The sequence below is a fragment of the Halichoerus grypus genome, chromosome 2 (genome assembly GCF_964656455.1).
Source record: "Halichoerus grypus chromosome 2, mHalGry1.hap1.1, whole genome shotgun sequence".
NCBI lineage: Eukaryota > Metazoa > Chordata > Mammalia > Carnivora > Phocidae > Halichoerus > Halichoerus grypus.
In genome coordinates, this window is record NC_135713.1 from 954839 (window position 1) to 976181 (window position 21343).

The window sequence follows — 21343 nt, forward strand, 5'->3', positions numbered from 1 at the left end:
CATGCGTGCACGGGAGGCCGGCCACCGTCCGAGCTGGTCGCGGGGCCCGAGCGGCTCAGCCTGTGCCTCTCCCGACAGCCCTGGGCCCAGTCCTGGGGTGCAGAGTACCCTCCAGGAGCTTGGTGACACTCACAGGCCTGGGTGTGGGAGACGACAGACCTCAGGGAAACCGCCCGTGCTCCCCTGGGGGACACAGAACGACTCACTGGAGCACGTCTGCAGCTGGTCAGTGCTCACTGTGAGCGAGCCCAGCACCACCACTACCCAAACGCACCAGGGCGCACGGTCTTTGTGCAGGTGGACACACACACACACACACACACACACACACTAAATCAACACACACACTCGTGTCTGACATTTGGATGCAATTTTAAAAACACGTCCAAACAAGACATGAACAATGACCTTTTCTGAGCAAATGTCTACTCTTTTTTAGCGAGAATACATTCATTACCAAATGTGCACACTGGCGGGCCCGCCGAGAGGGGCTGCCTTCCAGGGATCCTACTGCCCCAGACCCCTTCACCTCAGCCTGCAAGTGGGTTTTTCAGGTCTGAGTCCCTGAGGATCGTAGCTGTCCCAATTTGTGTGGCTAAAACTGATGAGCCACCCCCCCAGCCCACGAGGACATGCCCACCGCGGTCAGTCCCGATGGGGCAGGCTCCCTGCTTCCACAGGGGACCCGGATCATGGACCCCCGTGGGCTGCCTCAGCACACAGAGTCTGCAGCCCCCGGGGACGGCGTGCATCTGGGGCTCCAAGCTTGGGCGTCGGATCTGGCTCTATTCGTCCCCTGCACAGATCAGACTCAAAATGCCCTAACCCGTTCCTGCCGGGCTTGGGGAAGAATCTTCCTTCTGGGAATTTTGTGTTGCACAAGACAACACGGTGCCCTGGTGAGCACGCATGGGCTTCACTTGCACTGTGTCCCTGAGCCCCGCCTCCTGAGCACACCCCCCGTACAACGGGGCCCTCCTCCCCCTGCTCCCAGGCCACTCACCAAATGTGATCCGCCCTGTCCCCTCCTGGTCGATGGCCCGGAAAAGGTTGGTCACGCTGAGCTCTGCCACCCCTAAGGCAGTCTTGAGGATGCTGGACAGGGCGTCCTCATCGATGTCTCCGTCCTGTGACCCGTACATCTGCAGGCAGAGGCCGGCGTCACCCCATGACCCCCCAGCTGTGCAGGCCGTTTCTCCTGCTCACGGGGTTCCCAGCTCTCGAGCAGGCCCTGACCCCACTGCTTCGGAACAGCCGGAACTCCGCTCACAAACGGACCCCCACGCGGTGCTGAGCTCTGAGCGCACGGCCCGCCCGCCCACTAGAGGGGCCTCCAGGCAGCAGCGTGTGTCCCCGGGTCAGGGATGGAGCCGGCACCCTGGGCTTGCTGGCATAGGTGGGGGCTCACGGGCCTCTGCTCAGTAACACGCACGAGCCACCGCCGGGCCTGACCTTCAGGAGGTGGCTGACCCACGGACCCTCCTCCCAACAGCTTCTGCTCTGGTTCTGGCGAGTGACCGACAGAAAGGCACCGAAGGGCTGGGGCGTGCCGTGAGCCACGGTGTGCGTCCCCTGCAGGGCGAGGATGTCCGCCCCGCCAGGCAGGCCCAGCAAGGCGGCCTCGGGGGGTGCGCCTGCCCCGGATCCACCTCCTTCCGCAGCCGGCAAGCCTGCCCCGCAGGCAGGAGCCTCGGCAGGGCTGCCTGGAAAACGGTCTGCTCCGTGTTCCGAGACACAAGCCAAGCACGGCCACTGTTCCCAGAGCAGACTACAAGCGGACAGCAGAGAAGGTGCCGGGTTGGGGTCCATCACAATGGGGTGTGCTGAAGGCAGGAGCGCAGAGGGGCCACGAGCCAGGTGCAGGCCTCGGGCCCTCAGAGCTAGCCTGCTCAGGCTGGAGGAGGCAGGTCAGGCCTTCCTAGACAGGGCCCACCAAATATCAGTCAGCCGGTTAATTCTCCTGGTGTGATCCACGTAAGGCACCGTGCACCGAGGGGGTTTCCCAGTGATGCTCTGGGGAGGGGCTGCTGGGGTCATAAACAAGGAAGGGGCATTCTCTAAGCAGTGAGAGACAAGCATCCAGCTGGCTCATACCTCAGGTTCTCATGAATCTGGTTAACGTGAGTTGCACCTGCAAGAAGTACCCATTCTGAGACCCTGACAAAATGTGTTTCTAGGTGAGTAAAGCCAGCCCAGCTCTGTCCTAGCTGACGGTGTCCTGGTGAAGCCAGCCAGGTGAATCTGCAGGTGAGCGGGGACCCCATTATGGGTGTCTCCCAGACTCTGAGAATCCCTGCAGCAGGGGTGAATGGCTCGGCTCTGGACAGGGAGCTCCTTCGCACCCTAAGTCAATGGGCTGATGAAGAGGTCGAGCTGGGAGAGCTGAGAGGTGTGGGGTTGCACAGGATGGATGTGTCACACCACTTGGCGTGGGGCACTCACCAGCCCTGTCCAGGCACGCTGGAACTCACGAAGACCCTCCTCCACGCCCTTCATGTGAGTGTGGATTACGAACTGCAGGCGGAAATTGATTCGAGGAGGTTTGGGGGCATTTGTACAACAATGGCTGATAGAAGCTCCCGTGAAAATAGCAGTCAGCCACAGAGTGCGTCTGCCCGTGTGATAAGGAGCTGTGAAAATGGAGGCGCGGCTTGCCGTGACCCCGTGTCTCACTGTCCCTACAAATTAAACTCCCATAAACACCACACTTGCCTTGAACGCGAGCTGGATGGTGTCCAGAGTCTGGGACGGCCGGCAGACGACAGACAGGGCGACCACGTACTCCCGAGGGTCCATCCTGCCCTCTCCGCTCTGGGAACGAGACACGCCCTCAGGGGACAGCTCAGACCCTCCCGCGGGTGGGGGGAGCTGGGTTTGAACACTCATTCCTGGACCTTCTCTGCCGCCACCAAAGGAGGATTTTGGAAGAGCATTCATAACCACCTGGCTTTTGCAAGGTGGCCACACCACACACCCTTTTTAGGCCATTATGGTCGATTTTCAGAGTCAGGAGACTGGCGCACGAAGCGTAAGGAAGTTCATGCCACCCGCTAAGGCTTTCCTTCGAGGAAAACCCCAGCGTGCGGCAAGGGGCGCACTCGTGTTCTGAGAACCCAGTCGCATTTGGCAGAGAGGTGAGCGTGTAGAATGAAGGCGGGTCCCGGGCGACGATGTGGTCAATGCCCAGGCCTGGCCCGCTGGACACTCACCGAGCTCCATGCAGCAGGTCCTCAGTGACCCTGGGGGTCACCACGGGACAGGCGCTGCTTCCAACAAACGGGCCACCGCAGTGAGTGGGACGAGCCAAGGGGTGGACCCAGGGCAGAGGTGGCTGCCGGAGCACTGTCTCCCACCCCCACGCCTGGGAGGGCCACCCATGTCCAGGGCTGCGCTGGCAGACGTGGACTCCTCGTCCAGACACGATGGGTTTCTTGATTACGGGCGTGGCCGGCGGACGTGCGTGCGGCGCCGCACGGGGACAGTCCTCACGCACTTGGCGGGAGGCCGATGGTGACCCCGTACACCCATCATCGGGAAAGAGGCCCACTACCTAGAAATTCTGGATTTCTGGAGAAGGGAACACTCTGATATTTTTAGGCTTTTTAGCCTAAAAAATTTAAAACCCCAAACTACAGGTTTATCGCAAATGTCAACTTAAATGTCAAACTTCTATGTGCATTTAAAAGCATGGGAGAAAATACCCAAGGGACGGGGGGCTGGTCGGGGCAAGAGGGGCCCGTTTTCCCTCTCTACTTCCCAAATCCCCAAACAATGCTTATTAGGAAACAATACACATCTGAATGCTGGAGGTTTGGCCACGAAACCCCTCCCAGGGTGACGGCCCCACCTCATCAAACAGGGAGAACATGTCCTCCAGTGTGTCCGAGACAGGGACGCCCAGGTACTCCGCAAACTCAGGGAGACCCAACTTTCCTCCCCTCTGCATCTTGGCGCTTTTGGAGTATTTATCCAGATCTTTCTCAAGTGTTTCTGGTTTTAACCTACACACAAAAAGAGGAAAAGATATTTTTCATTAAAATTACAGAATGCCAAAAACAGGAGATTTACTGTAACGAGACTCAACAAAATATTGAAATTGCTTCTACAGTGAGCAGCAAGTTCATTTTCAACAAAATGTGTTCTAATAACTTGAAGGCACACCATGTATTCTGCCTCAGCGTCTACACGGGGGTGACGCCCTGTCCGCTCTGCGGACCCCCTTGGGCAGGTGGGTGTGACCGTCGGCTGGGACCGCTGTGCTGAGCACGGAGAGTTATGAGACTTCTACGCGGACTGACGTGGACACGTGGAAAGCTCCCACAAACCCTGAGCACAAGCACCTCTCTCGGCTTGAAGGCCCAGCTGGCCCTCAGCGCCCACCGCGATCTCCGGCTTGGTCACCAACAACGGCAGGGGTGGGGGCCCCTGGGAGGGCCTGACACAAGTTTCTGGAAGCTTCCCGTCTTAGAAGAAGCATCTCGGCAGTGCTGTTCAGAACTCTCCCATTCCTGAGCGAACCCCACTAGCGTGGCCAGATAAGCCACGGCGCGTGAGGGAGGGGTTTGAAAAGAAAAAGCACCACACTCACCCCAGGCCCCTCACCAGCCTGGCAAATTCTAGAAGGCAGGTGTCCGCGGGGAGACGGAGCTGTCCTTCCGCCAGGGCCAGCTGGCAGTCCTCAAACGTGTAGTCGGTTACGGAGATGCCCAGGGCCCTGCAAAGAGGAGGGCATCTCGCTCAAGCGCCCCCAGAGCAGCAGAGCGAGGAGGACGGCTCAAGGTGACCACGGGAGAGGAGCTGCATCAAAGTAACGCAGGCCCCACTTCCCAGGCCCCTGCCCAGTGGCTCCTGACCCCGTCCACGCCGCAGTGGCACCCGTCCCACGTCCCACTGAGACCCCGTGCGTCTGAGGCAGGCCGTGGCTTGTGCGTGAGGACACGCACTTGGGGTCGGCGATCCCTCCCTCTGGGGCTCATGAAGCTTATCTGCAAGTCATGCTTTTGCAGGGGTATCCGCGTGCTAATTTTGTGGCTCCCATAAACCTTGTTTTAGTTAAACAGGAAGAAATTGCTACAAATACAGGTGGTGTCCAGGGCGGCCGTGCAGGCCATGGAAAGAACAACTTCCCGAGAACGTGGGAGGCCCACGCAGAGCCGCAGCTGGAGGTCGGCGGCTTCGCTCCGGAAAGCCCCGGGGAGCTGGCGGCACTGGGGTGAGGAAAGAACTCCAGGAAGCAGGAGGAAGTGTCCAGAACGAAGCCAACGTTTAAGACTGGACTAAAGCACAGGCATCTGTGAAGATGTCTGCCAGGCCGGTGAACCGTTCTCGAGCCTGTAGGGGCTCGTTAGGCGGTCGTGAGTAGTGCTCTGTCCCTTCGGCTGCTGGGGACGCAGCAAGGCCGTCTCCCGCCATTCCAGCAGAGAAAGCCCCAGCAGATGGCAGAAGCCCTCGCCGCAGCCTGTGCTCCGTGAGATAAAGCCGGGAAGGCCTCGTGGGAGGGACACCCTGAAAACTTCCCCTGGGTCTGGACACGTGGAGGAGGACAGGCTTCGTCCCCCCAAGCTGTCCACAGACAGGAAAAACCATCTCTCCAATCCGCTCCCACGTGTCCCTCCCCAAGAAGGGGCGTGTGGGCAGCGCCCGTGCAGGACAGAACCCGGGGGAAAGAGGGGGAGGCGATGGGGGTCCAAGCAGGGGCGCTATGGCCCCGGGCGCTCGCCCCAGGGCGCTGCGGGACCAGAGTTCTCACGCTCGCCCACAGAAGCACCCTGCCACACAGATGTCTGTACTGGGAGCCACTGGGTGGCGAGCACTCTGAACGCTGACACGCACAGAAAGACAATGCTTCAAGTCCACATCTGGCACTAAACATGAATGCTTAGCAGTGGACCCCAAAGTCCAATCACACAGAACCTGGGGCGCCCCCAAGCTTTGCGGTTAGCTGAGTATCACTGTGGTTTCCCCCTGCTAGGAAGCAACGTGCAGCCGGTGTCGAGGACACCACCCCACTGGGTATCTAACTTGGAAGCTCAACTCATCTTGGAGGTGACCGGGGGTCGCCTTCATCGGGGCGGGCGGTGCCCCGAAGTCAGAGCTCAGCCATTCTAAAGAACTGCATCAGATCTCATGAAAAATGCCCTTCTTCTATTAAAGGAAACAATGGTAGAAAATGTGCCAAGTATTTAAAACTAAGCCCCCTCCCCCAATAACCGAATGGGCTTTTAATCATCTCCACAGTAGTTCCTCCCTGCCATGACGGTACCGTGCAATCGTGGCTAGGACACAGGGGCTTCGGAGTCTTTCTTCCACAGCTAGTACGACCCCGCTCGGCAGCCGGGGTACCGTCGTGTGGGGACAGAAGCTGGGATTACCAGGAGCATCTCGGGTTACCCCACAAGGAGGTAGGAGGAGGCGCACTCGGGCTGCCCGCGATGCTCACGGGGCCTGGGCTGTTCTCGGTGGGTGCAAGGACCCACTTCCACGTTTCTGGGTTCTCCCACGGCTGCTGGGGCCGGGGGATGCCCAGTGGCTAATCTGCCCTTTTCCATTCGATGTTAAGATGCTTCTCTTCCGTTAACAGAGAGAATTTACGATATATATATATTTCTAATATAATTAGCTAATTTATTTGAATGTGATCTAAAAAAATTTACACCTAACCTGTCAAACCTTTGATTCCATGGAGATTATTTCTTTATCAAGAGGTTGAACACCCTGACTTCCCCCAAATTGAGTCAAGTGCATCCTGACAGCCGACTGCTCTCCATGCGTCCTGGTGTGGGATTCCGAAAGTGAGCAGATGAATTCTGGCGAGTGGATGCCCGAGGAGGCTGGGGGCGCCCCACTGGACTCTGTCCCTAGCACCTACCTTCCTGAGGGGCGTGCGGACAATGTCTGAATACCCCGCAAAGTTTTAATTTACATATGTTGAGGTTATGATTTTGCTTAGTACAGTCTCACAAAATACATGAATGTGGGCGGTCTGATGGGCACACAGTGAGGGGATGGGGCTGACTTCACACCTCGGTCACACCAGCTCGGCCACAGTGCAGGGAAAACCCCTCCAGAGCCACACAAACCTCCCACGGCGGGGGGGCATGCCTGTGGAGCTGCTGAGACCCCCCCCCCCACCCCACACCACGGTGGCCAAACGCAGAGGCGGCCCCTGCTGCCCGGGAGCAGAAGAGAGGAGGAGAGAGAAGACGGAACAGGGCAGGTGAGGGTAGGAAGGGAGGAAGAAACGCAGGGCGCAGGCTGATGTCACCCCATCCAAGACAGCCGGGAACGGTGTGGAATCAGGAAGCAAGAAACTTCGAACGGCACGCTCACTTGTCGTGGAATTAGCGCACATTATCTTAGGAGATCAGCGTATAGTTCCCACACTGAATCTGGTAAGATGGAATAAGAGCACCAGCAAAGACCACACGAGCAGATGAAGAACGTGAAGAGATTGTCCCGCGGGCTGCCAGGCAGGGCTGGCACCCCCATCGCGTGCACAGACCCGGCGCCCTGGTGACCGGTTCCTACCACACAGGTGAAATTTATGAAGTTAAGTGACGATGACGCAGCTCCAGAAGCAGGACCCGGCAGAGACCGGGGGTGCAGAGCGGCCGAGCACAGCGCCTGCCCACACGCAGTCAGCACTTACTCATTCGCTCCTCAAAGGCCTGTTTTCCGAATGCCACTATGTTTTGTGCCATGCTAAGGAGGAACCAGCCATGAACGGGCACCCTAATACCCCGAGGGTTCCCAGGGGACGAGGGTGTTCGGAGGACGCCGCGGACTCTGGCTCTGACACGGCAGGACGCGGGGCACTCACTCGGCCATGACGCGCCGCACGTTGCTGGCGTACAATGCGGGGTCCTTCTTCTCTTCCTCCGAAGGGCTGTACACGGGGAGGAACTGAGCACAAAGAGAGCTGCGTTATTCCATGCGCATCACAAGCCCACCACAGTGCAGTCATGAGTCTAACACAATGAAGATCTGTCAGAGCAGCTTCCATCAGAACCACCTTCAATGTGGCCACGGTGTGCGCGCACATGCACACGCACACAAACACACATGTACATGCGTGTGAACACAACCCACGATTCCTCAGGACCGCTCGCTCCCCTGAGACAGAAGCTCGTGCTTGCCAGGGCACTCCGTATTTCTGATTTCACACGGAAGCCTTCTCTTGGGGTGCACAAGAATTACATGTGTGCTCCTCTTTCTAAAAGTCTCCGCTTGTGTTGGGGAGAACACAACACATTGTTAAATAAGCCCCACACTTGGCTGCCAACTCCACTGTGCAGAAAGGCAAACATCACTGAGCCCTTTTTCTTTAATACAGACACACAACAATACGGGGACACCCCGAAGCCTTGTCAGTTCCCCCCACGTGGTTTCAGGCATTCCCCCCACTGTATACCACACACCACGGAAATCGTGGCAGGTGCTCCCGTCAGCACTGCTACCTGTCAGCACAGAACGAGTGAAGACACTTAGAGGGGTTTCAGAAAGTCAGAGTTTCCTTTAAACTCTGAAAACTGTGGGGATGCCTGGTGGCTCAGTCGGTCAAGCATCTGCGTTCGGCTCAGGTCATGATCCCGGGGTCCTGGGATCAAGCCCCGCATCGGGCTCCCTGCTCCGCGGGGAGCCTGCTTCTCCCTCTGCCGCTCCCCCTGTTTGTGCTCGCTTGCTCTCTCTCTGACAAATAATTAAATCTTAAAAAATAAAAACCAACTCTGAAAACTGGAACTGAGCCCTGAAATAGAGAAGTGCACACTGGAGGCGTCCTCCCCTGAGCCCCGCTGCATGGCTGCTTCCCCGCCAGCCGCAGATGAGCCACATGTAACATTCTACGTGGATGGCTGCCACCCTTGGACTCGGGCCAGGGACCTTTTGGCTCAGTGTGTTGTAATTAAGTGGCTTATGTTGTACTGAAGTGAAAAATCTGGAACCTGGCTGAAATCCATGTAAATTCAGTGCAACTCTGCAACTTTTATCAGAAAGTAGCAAATTGCCTCATTAAACCCTTTCCGTTGTGTTCGGGCTCCCTTTTCAGGGGCAGAGTAGCCGACTGATTCCCTTTTAAGAAAAGAGACTCTATTCCTCATCCACTTGGATAAAACGTACAGGCTACAGAAACGTGGCTATTGAATTGAGCCGAGAGAATGGGTATCATGACTTTGGGACATACAACGGGCTGAAAGCCGGAGGCAGGTTATGTGATCTGTCCACGGACTAGACAGAGAATGACAGGACGACAGATCTGCCATATGAACCCGGCAGCATCGGTATCATGTAAAAATGCCAAGACGTAATTCACTGCACATGTGCCAATTTTAAATGCCTTTAAGCTACGCTAACCATAATAAAAGGAGGGTTTAACTTCCGTGTTGATTTTTAAAGACCTATTTGATTCTTGCAAAATCATGCAAGAGACACACTGTGACCGATGAAAAACCATACCGAAGTACCTGTGAGGAGCAGAGAGAAGTGGAAAGGTTTCAAAGCAAGACAGATGACACACAATGTTGTATTTGTACGGACAGCAACGTGACATGTAGCACGTCGTGTCTGTGGAGATACCAACACTATCTCTAGAGATGCCCGCATCACATTGTATCTGCAGACACCAGTAAGACCTCACGGCCACACAGATAACATCATGTTGTCTTCGTACAGACGCCGACAGAACACGGCATCCGCAAGGTAACACCGTGTAACACCGTGTGCACACAGATGCACGGGGACAACGTAACGGGATCGCTCCGCAGGGTGCCGGCGCCCACAGACGTCCCGTAACAGCGGATCTGCACGGACTCCGCCAAAGGCTGCCTCACGCTGTACGTGCACCGACGGTAAGAGCGGGTATGTTATAGCTGTGCGGACCCCGCCATCACACCGTGCCACAGCCGTGCGGACCCCGCCGTCACACCGTGCCACAGCCGCGCGGACCCCGCCGTCACACCTTGCCACAGCCGCGCGGACCCCGCCGTCACACCGTCCCACAGCCGCGCGGACCCCGCCGTCACACCGTCCCACAGCCGTGCGGACCCCGCCGTCACACCGTCCCACAGCCGCGCGGACCCCGCCGTCACACCGTCCCACAGCCGCGCGGACCCCGCCGTCACACCGTGCCACAGCCGCGCGGACCCCGCCGTCACACCGTGCCACAGCCGCGCGGACCCCGCCGTCACACCGTCCCACAGCCGCGCGGACCCCGCCGTCACACCGTCCCACAGCCGCGCGGACCCCGCCGTCACACCGTCCCACAGCCGCGCGGACCCCGCCGTCACACCGTGCCACAGCCGCGCGGACCCCGCCGTCACACCGTCCCACAGCCGCGCGGACCCCGCCGTCACACCGTCCCACAGCCGCGCGGACCCCGCCGTCACACCGTCCCACAGCCGCGCGGACCCCGCCGTCACACCGTCCCACAGCCGCGCGGACCCCGCCGTCACACCGTCCCACAGCCGCGCGGACCCCGCCGTCACACCGTCCCACAGCCGCGCGGACCCCGCCGTCACACCGTGCCACAGCCGCGCGGACCCCGCCGTCACACCGTGCCACACGGCATCGGGCAGCTCACACAGCACTCTGGCTCTGCGTCCTTACAGACCCGCGCGTAACGCTGTTTAACGCTGCATCCTTACAAACCTCGATTTCCACTCGATTGTGGAACTGACACAGCGTGAGCCACAGGATTTTCAACCTTAAAAATGAACAAACAGATTTACAGCATTGGTTAAAAGATTCTCAATGTCTTTTAATTAAAGTACTTCCAATTCTGGAGCACACTCCCAGACGCCTGTCCCCTGCAGAGGGCACTGCTGGGCAGTTAATTTCCCAGGGGATGCTGTGCCTCCCTCAGCCCAGAGCCGAGCCTTACAACACTGTGATGAGGACGGGGCTCCTCTTACTAGTCAGGGTTCCTCACTGTCCCAACAAATGCACCCACTCCTGCAGCTCTCCTCTGCCCTGCAGGCCCCCGTTGCCCAAGTGTGTCTTCTGGCTCAGGAAACCTCCTCTACGTGACACTGTCCCAGACCTGGCTGTCCCCAGGCAATGCAGACTCAACAGGCCCTGAGTCATGCCACCCCCAAGGCCGGCCCCAGAGCTCCTGACCTCAGAACCGGCATCACCACCCTTTATTTGCAGAAGCTGGAAATGGGGAGCCATCTGGAGTCTCTTGTCCTTGGGCCAGGGCTCCTCTCCGCAGTGGACAACTGTCCTCTTAACTCTCTCTTGTACATACCCAACTCCTGCCCTATCACTGCCAGGCCCACGCCTGGCTACCAAGGCCCAAAGGAGCCCTTCCCACCTTTCTCCCAGCGTCCCCCTGGCTTCTCACCCTCCACCCTCCACCCTCCGGCCTCAGCAGGGCTAGCAGCAGCACCCACATATGCTGCCCCTCGGGGCACCTCCCCTCCCCAGCATCCGTTCCAAATGCCGTGCCCAGGGGAGGGCTCTGCCCGGCCCCACCACCCACCCTTCTGCTGCACCAGGTCAAAGGCTTGCACCACGGAGGCCTGCGGTCCTAGAACCCGAGCCTCCCCCGTGCAGCTGTTTAAGAGGAGGACCGTCCCTGCAGCTCCCCTTTCTTTTCCAGGAGCTGCGGGGTGCGGTGCGGATGGGATGGTGGCCACTGAGCCGACAGGCACACGTGGGGACGAAAGAGCACTCACAGTCACCTTCCCTCTGGAGTTGAAGACCATTAACTTGGGTCCTGGAACCCAGGAGTGTGCGAACAGGCCAGGCCTCCACACTTAGTTTTCACAGCGGGCAGACCCTGACTGCTGTCAGACAGCCGGGGGTTATGTGTTCTGAGGATCCACATTTGCAGAAGTGCCCAGAATGCAGGGCAGTCACTTGAGTGGCCCCTGTGCTTTCCCAGCAGGACAGGACACACAAGACACTACAGGGTCTGACTTACGCTCCGGGGCCTTGCCAGGTCCACGTGATGGTGTCCTGGGGGCAAGAAAGGAGCAAAATGAATCACAGCTGGAAATCAGGCACCCGGAGTTCCCTCATGAGCCCTTCCTTCCACGGTGTGCCCACCCTCTGTCCTGGCCCTCAACCCGGCCCACCTCTGACCCCAGAGGTGCTGGTGCCCTTCTTCCTCCCAAGCCCACTCTGGGACAAGGGAGCAGACGGGTGCTCATCACCTCCAGGCCACCCAGACACACTCCTCTCCTCCCACGGCTCCGAGGTCCGCAATTCTGACATCCGCCTGAGATGCTGCCCCAGTTCCATTTTCTGCCCTCCCGTGTTCAAGGCGTCCCTGCCAATGTCAGTCCACAGCGCAGGAACCTGCTTTTTGCGAGCAGTCCCCGTGACACCTGCCCTGCCATCACCATCACCTGCCACATGAGGCTCACTCCAACCCACACCCACCCGTACCCCCAAGGCCCTGGCCTCCACTCTGGGCCAGAGACGCCTAGCAGATGAGCCGAGGCTTGGGAGGGAGAAGAAACCACTGCAGAGCCCCAAGCGTGCCCAGGACCCTGAGTGTCGTGGGCGCCCCCCATCTGCAGTTTTGGCTGCTGCACCAGCCACCTAGGTGGGGACGTGGGAGGACACACACCCTGTTTCTACCCTGACACTGGGCTTCTTTCTTCCGAAATCCTGATACCACCTGCTGGCTTCCCACGGACTCCTGAAAAGCCACCCACCACAAGGGCTTCCCCGGCCCCCGACCTGCCCTCAGCACTCGTCCTCCACACGGGCCTGAGCGCAAAGCTGTTAGTGGTGGTCCTCCCTGAAGCTAGGCCGCTGACGAACGCGACACAGACCGATGGGATGAGTGAGCGAAGCAGCCGTTCTGCTGCTCTGACAACTGACAACCCAGCAGAGGCGATCTGCTTCAAGTAAGTTGACGAAACAAGCTTAAAGAAATACAAAATCTAGAATTCCACACACTGACGGTTCTTAGTCTCAGACGCTGGCTAATGAATGCGCCTCTTCAGAGCTTCCGGTGGGCGCGTCACAGTCATTTTATCTGTCAGTCTGTGCGGCTACGGGTTCTGACCGACACCTACCGACGGACCCCTTGGAGAACCTCTTCTGTGCCGTGTGCACCTGTAGGCACAGGGTCTGGTGTGCAAACCTGGGACCCGCCGGGTCTGGCCCAGAGGTGGGGGGCCGGCCCCTCATGCCCACAGATGTCACACGTAATTCTGCCTCCATCTAGACTAGCAACTCCAGACCGCACCATGTTGTGACTGCTGAGTTTCTTTTTTGTCGTCATGAAGACGCACCATGACAGGGAGAAAGCTCAGTGCAGTGAACAAACCCAACTCACGTGTCCCCCATCAAGAAACAGTCCAGTGCACCCGCGTCCACGCAGGGCCCGGGGACACGAGTCTCGGCGGTGAGAGCCCGATGCCGATGCAGGGGCAAGGACATCCACCAGGACGGGGTCACGGCAGAAGTGAGATGCAGCCGGCGCCGAACAGCACCCACCGGAGCTTGGTGCCTGCCCTGGGGAGTGCGGCCCACTGAACCGGATGCGTGTGGCACGTCCACAGGGCCCCCAGGGGAAGGGACAGCTGCGGATGCTCAGACAGATATGCGGTGGGGCTCTGACCACAACCCGCGGAGGCTTCTTCCAGCCTTCCTGCCTCCCCCGAGCTGGGGGTCCGTCAAGATCACCCAGGCACTCGGAGCCCCAAACGCCCCCTCTTTTACTTTGCTCTGACATAACAAGCGAAGACCTCCGCACACAGAGGCAGATTCAATACAGAGTCGCTTACGCCTTTCCCGCCCGCTGCCCCCAGCCTTTCAGAACTTAGATTCTCTCAATGCTCCTGTTTCCCAGGTGAACAGGGAGCTAAGGCTGCTGAGGACGAGGGCGGATGGCTCACATCAACTCGGCAGGACCGATCAGCGGGGAGGAAGGGCCACCGCTCCATGACCCGTGACCACAGCCCTTCCTGCACGAACAGCGGAGCGGTCCTGGAATCGCGGATTGGCTAGAAATGACCCGCTGAGCCGCCGGGGATTCTCATTCCCAGGCAGGTCACTGTGACCCCAGGAAACACACTGACCAGTTTATTCGGGTATCGGAGAGCCACAGGTTGCACGGGAACTCCAGGGATGAAGGCACCTGCGGGGAAAGGGGCGTCATCTCACTTCGAGGGCAGAGCTCCTCCGCCGGGGGCCCGTCTCACGCTGGTCCCGGAGGAAAGCAGCGTTTCTGCCCCCCTCCTGGTGAATGGTCACAGGGTGCCTGGAAGGCTCCCTTGACATGGGTGTTGGCCGTGTCATGTCAGGAAGACCGCAGGCTCGCAGCCCTGCCCTGCAGGGAACGGGCCCAGGAGTGTCTCCCCCACTTTGCTCAAGGAGGAAAACAGAATTTAAGGAAATTACATACCAGGCTTGAAGGTAATTAGGCAGGTCCTGTTGGTACATGTTCCTTCTGGAAAAATCATTATCTTGGAATGAAAAGAAAAAAAGGTCAGCCTTAAAGGAACAGAATCCAGAATACGGTCTATTTTCTCCACTGCTGAGATGCTTTAATCACACTCAATCAAAACGGCTTAGATGCATGATGGAAGCATGCGTGGATTTCCTAAGCGTAAGCTCTATTAAGATCTGGAAGCAATGCAAACATGCAGACAGCACACGCCCCCTCAGAGCTGCGTGGGGGTGATCACGGCCACTGTGAGGCCGAGCTACCGCTGCCGGGACGCCCTGGCAGCACGCAGTCCCCCCCTCCCGGGGCAACACGGGACGAAGGCACACAGAGGAGGGCTCAGCGAAGGGCGCTCGGCTGACGGAATCGGGACCAGGGCTAGAACCGAGGCACAGCCGGGCCAGCAACCAGAAACACTGCAAAACCAGCGGTTAAACACCTCCCCCACTGGAACCCCAAATTACTCTGACTCGTACTGACCTCCAGCCACACAATATAAACTCTCCCCCCTGCACCGGAAACTACAGCCCACGTGGCTGCTTCCGGAGGTGGGGAGCCAGGCACCCTGGATGTCGCGGCCCCGAGGGGCTGCCCGTGGGCGAGGGTGCCCGGCCGTCAGGCCTTCCAATGTTCTCTGAGCACCCAGAACCTGGACAGTCCCGGGGAGCTCAGCTTCTCAGGCTCGGCTCAAGGAAATACAGCTGACACTGGCCGAGGCCGCCACCCCGCCGCCCGCGACAGGCCTTCCTGACGCCCCCTCGGGCGCCGGGCACACGTGGGCAAGCTCCGCCTCACGGACCGGCGACTCGTCAGACGTGAGACCGTGCCAAGCGCGAGGGCAGGAGTTTACAAGCAGAGTCATTTCAGTAAAGATGCTTTGGGAACTTGAGATACGCATGAGAACGGTCTTCTCGTTTGTTTCCATTTTCAAATTTTAGGACCAAAAGTACCTGACACTTAGCACAAACTTGAATTCACATGCTCATCAAACAAAATGAAAGAAAACGAACCTGGCCCCCAGGGAAGGCCCCCATCTCTAGGCTCACATCTTCCGGAATAAATCTGCTCAAAACGCAAGCAGGACTGCATTACCTGTGGCCACTTTCCATTCGACTGTGCCCGCCTCCGGATCTCCTCCACGGTCTTCCTCCGGGAATCCTGGTCCGACCGGGACACGAACACTGGCCGGATGTACTTTATCAGAGCTGGAAGGGGAGGGGGGGCCTTCGTTGGGAACCATGGCATCTGCCGCAGCAGGACTGGAGGGACAAGGGCTGCCATGGCAAGGGGGCGCAGGCGAGCCCCCAGAGATGCCCCGAGGGCAGCACTGTCCCCGAGGGTGGGTGGGTTGTTGGGTCAATGTCTGACCATGAGGGGATCAGGAAAATCACAGAAGCTCCCTCCCACGATGGCACGAAACCCCACAACCTGCGAAGTCCAAAGTAACGAGAGCGGCGTCCACAGGCTGTAAAGCAGGAGAAAGCAACGAGAAGAGGCTGACAGAGGAGGGCGTTGGGGGGGCAAGGGCTCCAGAGTCAGACGGGCCCGAGGCGCATGGCTTAAACCCCACCACCCTGTTACGTGTAGACCTGTCTCCCTCAAAGACACAGGCTGACGTGCTGACCCCAGGTACCTAGGACCGTGACTGTATTTGGAAATTGGGTGCTTGCAGATGCAACTGAGCTAAGATAACGTGGTGCTGGAGTAGGGTGCGCCCTGACCCACGCCCAGCGTCCTCTCAAGGAAGGAGAGACATGGGTGTGCACGCAGGGAGAAGGCCACGGGACGGCAGAGGCCAAGACCGGAGTGATGTGACCAGAGCCACGGGACGCCGGGGACGGTGGGGAACCGCCAGAGGCTGCGGAGGCCTGGCTCGGGCCCTCCCCAGAAGCTGCCCTGCTCACACCTTGACTCTGGACTCCCGGGCCCAGGACAGTGTGAGAATCAACATCCGCTGTCTTCAGCGGCCCAGTGTGCGGCCCTCTGTCGGGGGCGTCCCAGGACACTCCCACAGCTGCGGTCCTAACTAGCTCGGCACAGGGGGCCCGCGGCCCTGCTGGGGTGGCAGGTCAGTGCCCTCGTGACCAGAGCCGACAGCAGCAACCAGCACACGGTTCTCGCGCAAGAGGATCTGAAGGTGGGGAGACACTTCTTAGAAGAGAAACCCCCAACTGACAGGACAGTCATCCTGAGGGAGGATGTCCTCTCCCAGGAAGGACGAGCGGGTGGCCGTGGCAGCCGGGCATCCCCATGGGTGAGACACGTCCCTGCTGGGCCCAACATCAGCTCGGACTTCCGAGTGTTCTAACTACTCGTAAGAATAACATGTGACTCTTCTTTCTGGGAGGTCTTCCAAAAGACAAAGAGAAAATTCATTTAAAAAAAAAAAAAAAGAACAAAATTCTATCTCGTCAGGTCCACGGGACTCAAAATCTAAGCTGCATGTGGGTCTCCGTGATGTTTTCGTCCGGCATCTGGAAACTTCTTTCCCCGATGCATCGTTCTTGCCAACTCCTCCTGACTCTGGAGTGACACGCGGGGAAAGGGCCGAGGGGATCCCCCGCAGGACGGGACAATGGGAAGGCGCCCAGCTTCCCATTGTCCACACCAGCTCTGCACAGTCTTCCCAGGGCGGGAGAGAAGGGCTGCAGGGTGGCTGGTCTCCCTGAACAGCGTTCCCCTTTCCTGGCGACACGGATGAGGACGGCTCTCCGCCACTCATGGACGAGCCTGGAGCTCCAGGCAGAGGTGGGGAGCGGCTTTCTGGGCTCCGAGGATGACGGGGCTTCATCCTGACTGAAATCTCAGACTGCACCTCTTTCTGGGAATCCCCAGGTGAATACCCACACTGGAGACCTCACAACTGAAGAGCTTGCTTCTGAGGACAGAGAGGAAATGTGGCTGCCCGCCGGGTAAGCCCCAGCGGTGCTGGCAACGAGGGGCCGGGCAACAAGACCGTGAGCCGGCTCTGTCATCTCTGACACTGAGCACCAAACCTCCTCAGGTCTGTAAACGCCCAGGTGCCCATATCAAGGACACTGAAAGTAAACCAACAATGTAACAATGAGAAAGATCACTGGGCTGATTACTCTAACTGGTATTTACAAATCTGAAGGTGAAAATATTTTGAATATTTTTAACATTCATCTCTTCACCAAAGTTGTGAGCTGTCAAAGGGTCCAAAAGCTTCGTGCTTTAAACAACAAGGATGAGAGGAACCAGAAGGAACGGCCAGCGAGACCCCCCGGCGACGCAGGAATCCAGACTTGCGTCACGGGGTATGTTCTGGTCACACGTGGTGGGAGAAGCCCTCAGCTGCATTCCTGGGAGAGAGTCCCTTTCAGGTGTATTTACCTTCAAAACCCAGAGAAAGGGAATACAATTTGGGATGTGCCATATATGAGTTCTAATTAAAATCTATAATAAATGGGTCCATCACCACTCCTTTACTCTTATTGCTATGCTATCCCTGAAATGAGTGGGAATGTAAGTCTACATGAAGGACCCCCGCACACAGAGGACATGTTGGTGGCCCTCCCTTCTGACACCCCAAGGTTAAGGTCAGTGGTGTGGGGCATGGAGCTCAGCTCTGACCTTGCAGCCCCCAGCACATTCAGCCAACGGAGTTGGCTTTCGAACCCTGTCCTTGGGAAGTGGATGAGCAGGTCCAACTATGAGCCTCCATGATTCTAACTTGTGACTGGAGCCATAATTGAAAGCAAGGTTTCAAGAAGGCTTTGCGTAATTTGTACACGAATGAGGGGGAGATGACATGCCCCCCCAAATCCCAGCACTTCCCCAGAATGCTGACGTTCCACAGCCTGAAGCTTAAAACTTAAAATAAGAAATCGGAACAAAATTGCAAAATTGAAATAGCTTCCCGCGTCCTTTGCCAGGGACCACACTGCTTTATACTTAGGAGCCTGTGATGACCTTCTAGCATTATTAAAGTGAAACGCATATTTGCTAATTACCAGAGTCTCTGCCTGGCTTTCAGAAAATTCTCGGTTTAACCCGACTTTCCAGGCATATGACATATAAACCTTTATTTGGATAACCAGGCTCAAAATTACTGGCCCTATACGTCCATGGCCAGTGTCCCCTTGTATCCGCACACCTTCCCGCAGGAAGTTCCGCAAGGGGAGGGCTAGCCTGCCGGCTCTGTAGGACGGCTGCCTTCATTTTACTTTGGTTCTGTAACCGCCAGCACTGAAACCACCTTGGCTGAGACCGTTAGGTCTAAATGGAGGACCTGTGTCACCATTCCCAGGGACAAGACCACGGAGGGTCCTAACTGCTCACCACCCCTCTCTGCTTTCCACCGTGTGAGCACACAGCGAGAAGGTGGCTGTCTGCAGCCCAGAAGAGGCTCTCGCCAGAACCCCACCCTGCTGGCCCCCCTGATCCCGGACTCCCAGCTTCCAGGAGCGTGGACGTGAACGGCTGCTGTTTAAAAGCCACCCAGCGTGTGGTGCTTTGTGACAGCTATCTGAGCAGACACCCTCTGATCCAGTCAAGTAAATGCTGGTTAGCATCTCTTTGGCCAAAAGCACACAACGTATTGGGCCCTCTCAGAATGTCCCACTTACTAGAAAGACAACATAAAATGTACACAATGTTCTCTCTTAACTGTCACCTGAACAGTAACATGAGTTAGGGAACTCAGAGAAGGTGGACAGAGTGAGGACCTTCTGCCCCTGCAGCTCTGGCCCCAGGACCACGCACCTCCCGCCCGGACCAGCCCTGCTCCAGACTCCACTGCGGACATGCTCAGCATGACATGCCCACGGTCTAAACGGTGAGGGGTGGGCAGAGGAGAGTGACGGTGGGGTGGGGCCCCCCCAGGAGCAGCCTGGAGGAACCAGGGCGGGGCGGCAACCCCTGGCGCAGAAACCAGGGGGATGAGAACCAGGAACAGGTGGGCCGGCCCTGCAGGGCACCTGGACAGCTCTGGCGTGGGCCCGGCCGGGAGGAGGAAGGTGCTTTCATTTGTGGGCTGACTGCCCCGCATTCCCTGTAGTTCCCAAGGTAATGGTGCAGTACGCCCCAAAATGATGTGTTCACATCCTAACCCCTAAGACCTGTGACTGAAACCTTATTTGGGAAAGCAATCTTTGCAAATGCAATTAGTTATGCACCTGGAGATGAGATTACCCTAGACCATCCAAGGACAAGTGTCCTTGTAAGAGACACACAGGGAGACACACGTGGGGGAGGCCTGTGAGGAGGGAGGCTGGGGCGGTAAAGATGCGGCCATGAGCCCAGGACTACCCAGGGCGCCAGGAGCTGCACCAGGAGATGGAAGAGGCAGGAAGGACCTTCCCCGAAAGCCTCCAGAAGAAGCGAGGCTTTGGACACTTTGGCCTTAGATTTTTGGCTCCAGAATTGTGAGAGTATATAAGTTTCTGCTTTCTTAAGCCACCAGCTGGGTAATTTGTCACGTGGCCGAGGGACACCTGCACACTAACCAGGGCACTGGGACACAGACACTTCTAGGACCGTGTGACACAGGCCCTGCATGCCAGGGACAAAACGTGAGCAGGCACTTCGACACATGACGTTTGAGGGCACTTGTGTGTGAACCAAAAATAAAACCCACAACAACTAATGTTACAGAGGAAACCACAACAAAGGAAACAAAAGAGACTCAAGGACAAATGCCTATTTCATGTGGGTGTGACCTGCATGGACCAGCAGGATGGAGGGCGCTCGCCCACTCCAGGGGGGGACTTGCTCACTCCCAGCAGGATGGAGGGGTCTCACTCACTCCCAGCAGGATGGGGGGGGTCTCGCTCACTCCCAGCAGGATGGGGAGGGTCTCCCTTCCTCTCATTGTGGGGGCGGGTGGGGAGGGAGCTCACTCACTTCCCCATATTGGGATGTCTCTGCTCTCTGCCTTCATCACGATGGAGGACATCGTCAGGGTGACAGCGATGGCATCGAAGTAGGAGGAGTGCGGAGCCAGGGTGAGGATGGTGGCCTCAGATGGAGAGGCCTGCTGCCCCTTCGTGACCACCCAGTGGAAGCCGCCGGAAAACCACATGGTGCGCATGATGGCCTTGAGCAGGAAGTCCACAACCCTGCAAAATAAGGTGCTGCGGTTACCCCAGGCCAGAGCAGGGGTGTCACGGGTGCCGTGCTCAGCTCGCTAGCGCAAGGCTGACCCGTGGACACGGACGCTAGAAACTCGGCACTGACCTCGGGGCGGGTCATCCAGGGCGCGCTCTAGACCCATCCAAACCCCACGACAGCGGTTACTGCATCGTCCAGATGCTGTGCTTCCCTCCCCTCTACTAAACGTGGGGTGGGATGCATTTTTATTAATTTAGCCAAGAAAACAGAAGTGCTGTCTCTGCCCCAAGACACAGTGTCACGAAGACCGACACCGACTCCTGAAGAGAGTAAGCAGAGCAAGGACACAGATGATGTTAAAGCCACTGGGACCTTAAGTGCTGGAAGGTGATTTATTAGCATAAATGAAAAAAAAACCCACTAAGATATCTAAAACGCCATTAAAATCAGGAGTGACGTTGGGGCTGAGACCGGGGCAGAGGTCTGTGGTGAGCCACTCCCGTCCCCTGCCCTCAGGCTTCTGAGGTCCCAGAATCAGACGCCATGTTACTAAAGCAAGACTCTTCTCGATGAAACTAGATGGATGAATGTGGAAAATAAAATAACAATGAGCCTGGATTAACTTGCTTCCTATTTGTTTTTTAAACATATGAGAATTTTATTTATTTATTTTTTTTTAAAAAGATTTTATGTATTTGACAGAGAGAGACACAGCGAGAGAGGGAACACAAGCAGGGGGAGTGGGAGAGGGAGAAGCAGGCTTCCCGCCGAGCAGGGAGCCCCATGTGGGACTCGATCCCAGGACCCTGGGATCATGACCTGAGCTGAAGGCAGACGCCCAATGACTGAGCCACCCAGGCGCCCCAAACA

The 21343-nt window shown here is 57.6% G+C and overlaps 1 protein-coding gene across 3 annotated transcripts in view; it reads right to left on the reverse strand.

The window, feature by feature from the left end:
• The window catches only part of LPCAT1 (lysophosphatidylcholine acyltransferase 1), a 47476-nt gene that overhangs the window by 2626 nt on the left and 23507 nt on the right, over positions 1 to 21343 (reverse strand). For all 3 annotated transcript variants that reach the window (XM_036113648.2, XM_036113649.2, XM_078066536.1), the window contains exons 3-13: positions 20267 to 20481; positions 15494 to 15606; positions 14360 to 14420; positions 14034 to 14092; positions 11921 to 11955; positions 10645 to 10699; positions 7820 to 7902; positions 4589 to 4714; positions 3848 to 4001; positions 2713 to 2811; positions 1004 to 1142 (exon numbers count right to left, since the gene is read on the reverse strand). In XM_036113648.2, the coding sequence (XP_035969541.1) occupies positions 1004 to 1142; positions 2713 to 2811; positions 3848 to 4001; positions 4589 to 4714; positions 7820 to 7902; positions 10645 to 10699; positions 11921 to 11955; positions 14034 to 14092; positions 14360 to 14420; positions 15494 to 15606; positions 20267 to 20481 (1139 nt within the window). The remainder of the gene's footprint in view (positions 1 to 1003; positions 1143 to 2712; positions 2812 to 3847; positions 4002 to 4588; positions 4715 to 7819; positions 7903 to 10644; positions 10700 to 11920; positions 11956 to 14033; positions 14093 to 14359; positions 14421 to 15493; positions 15607 to 20266; positions 20482 to 21343) is intronic.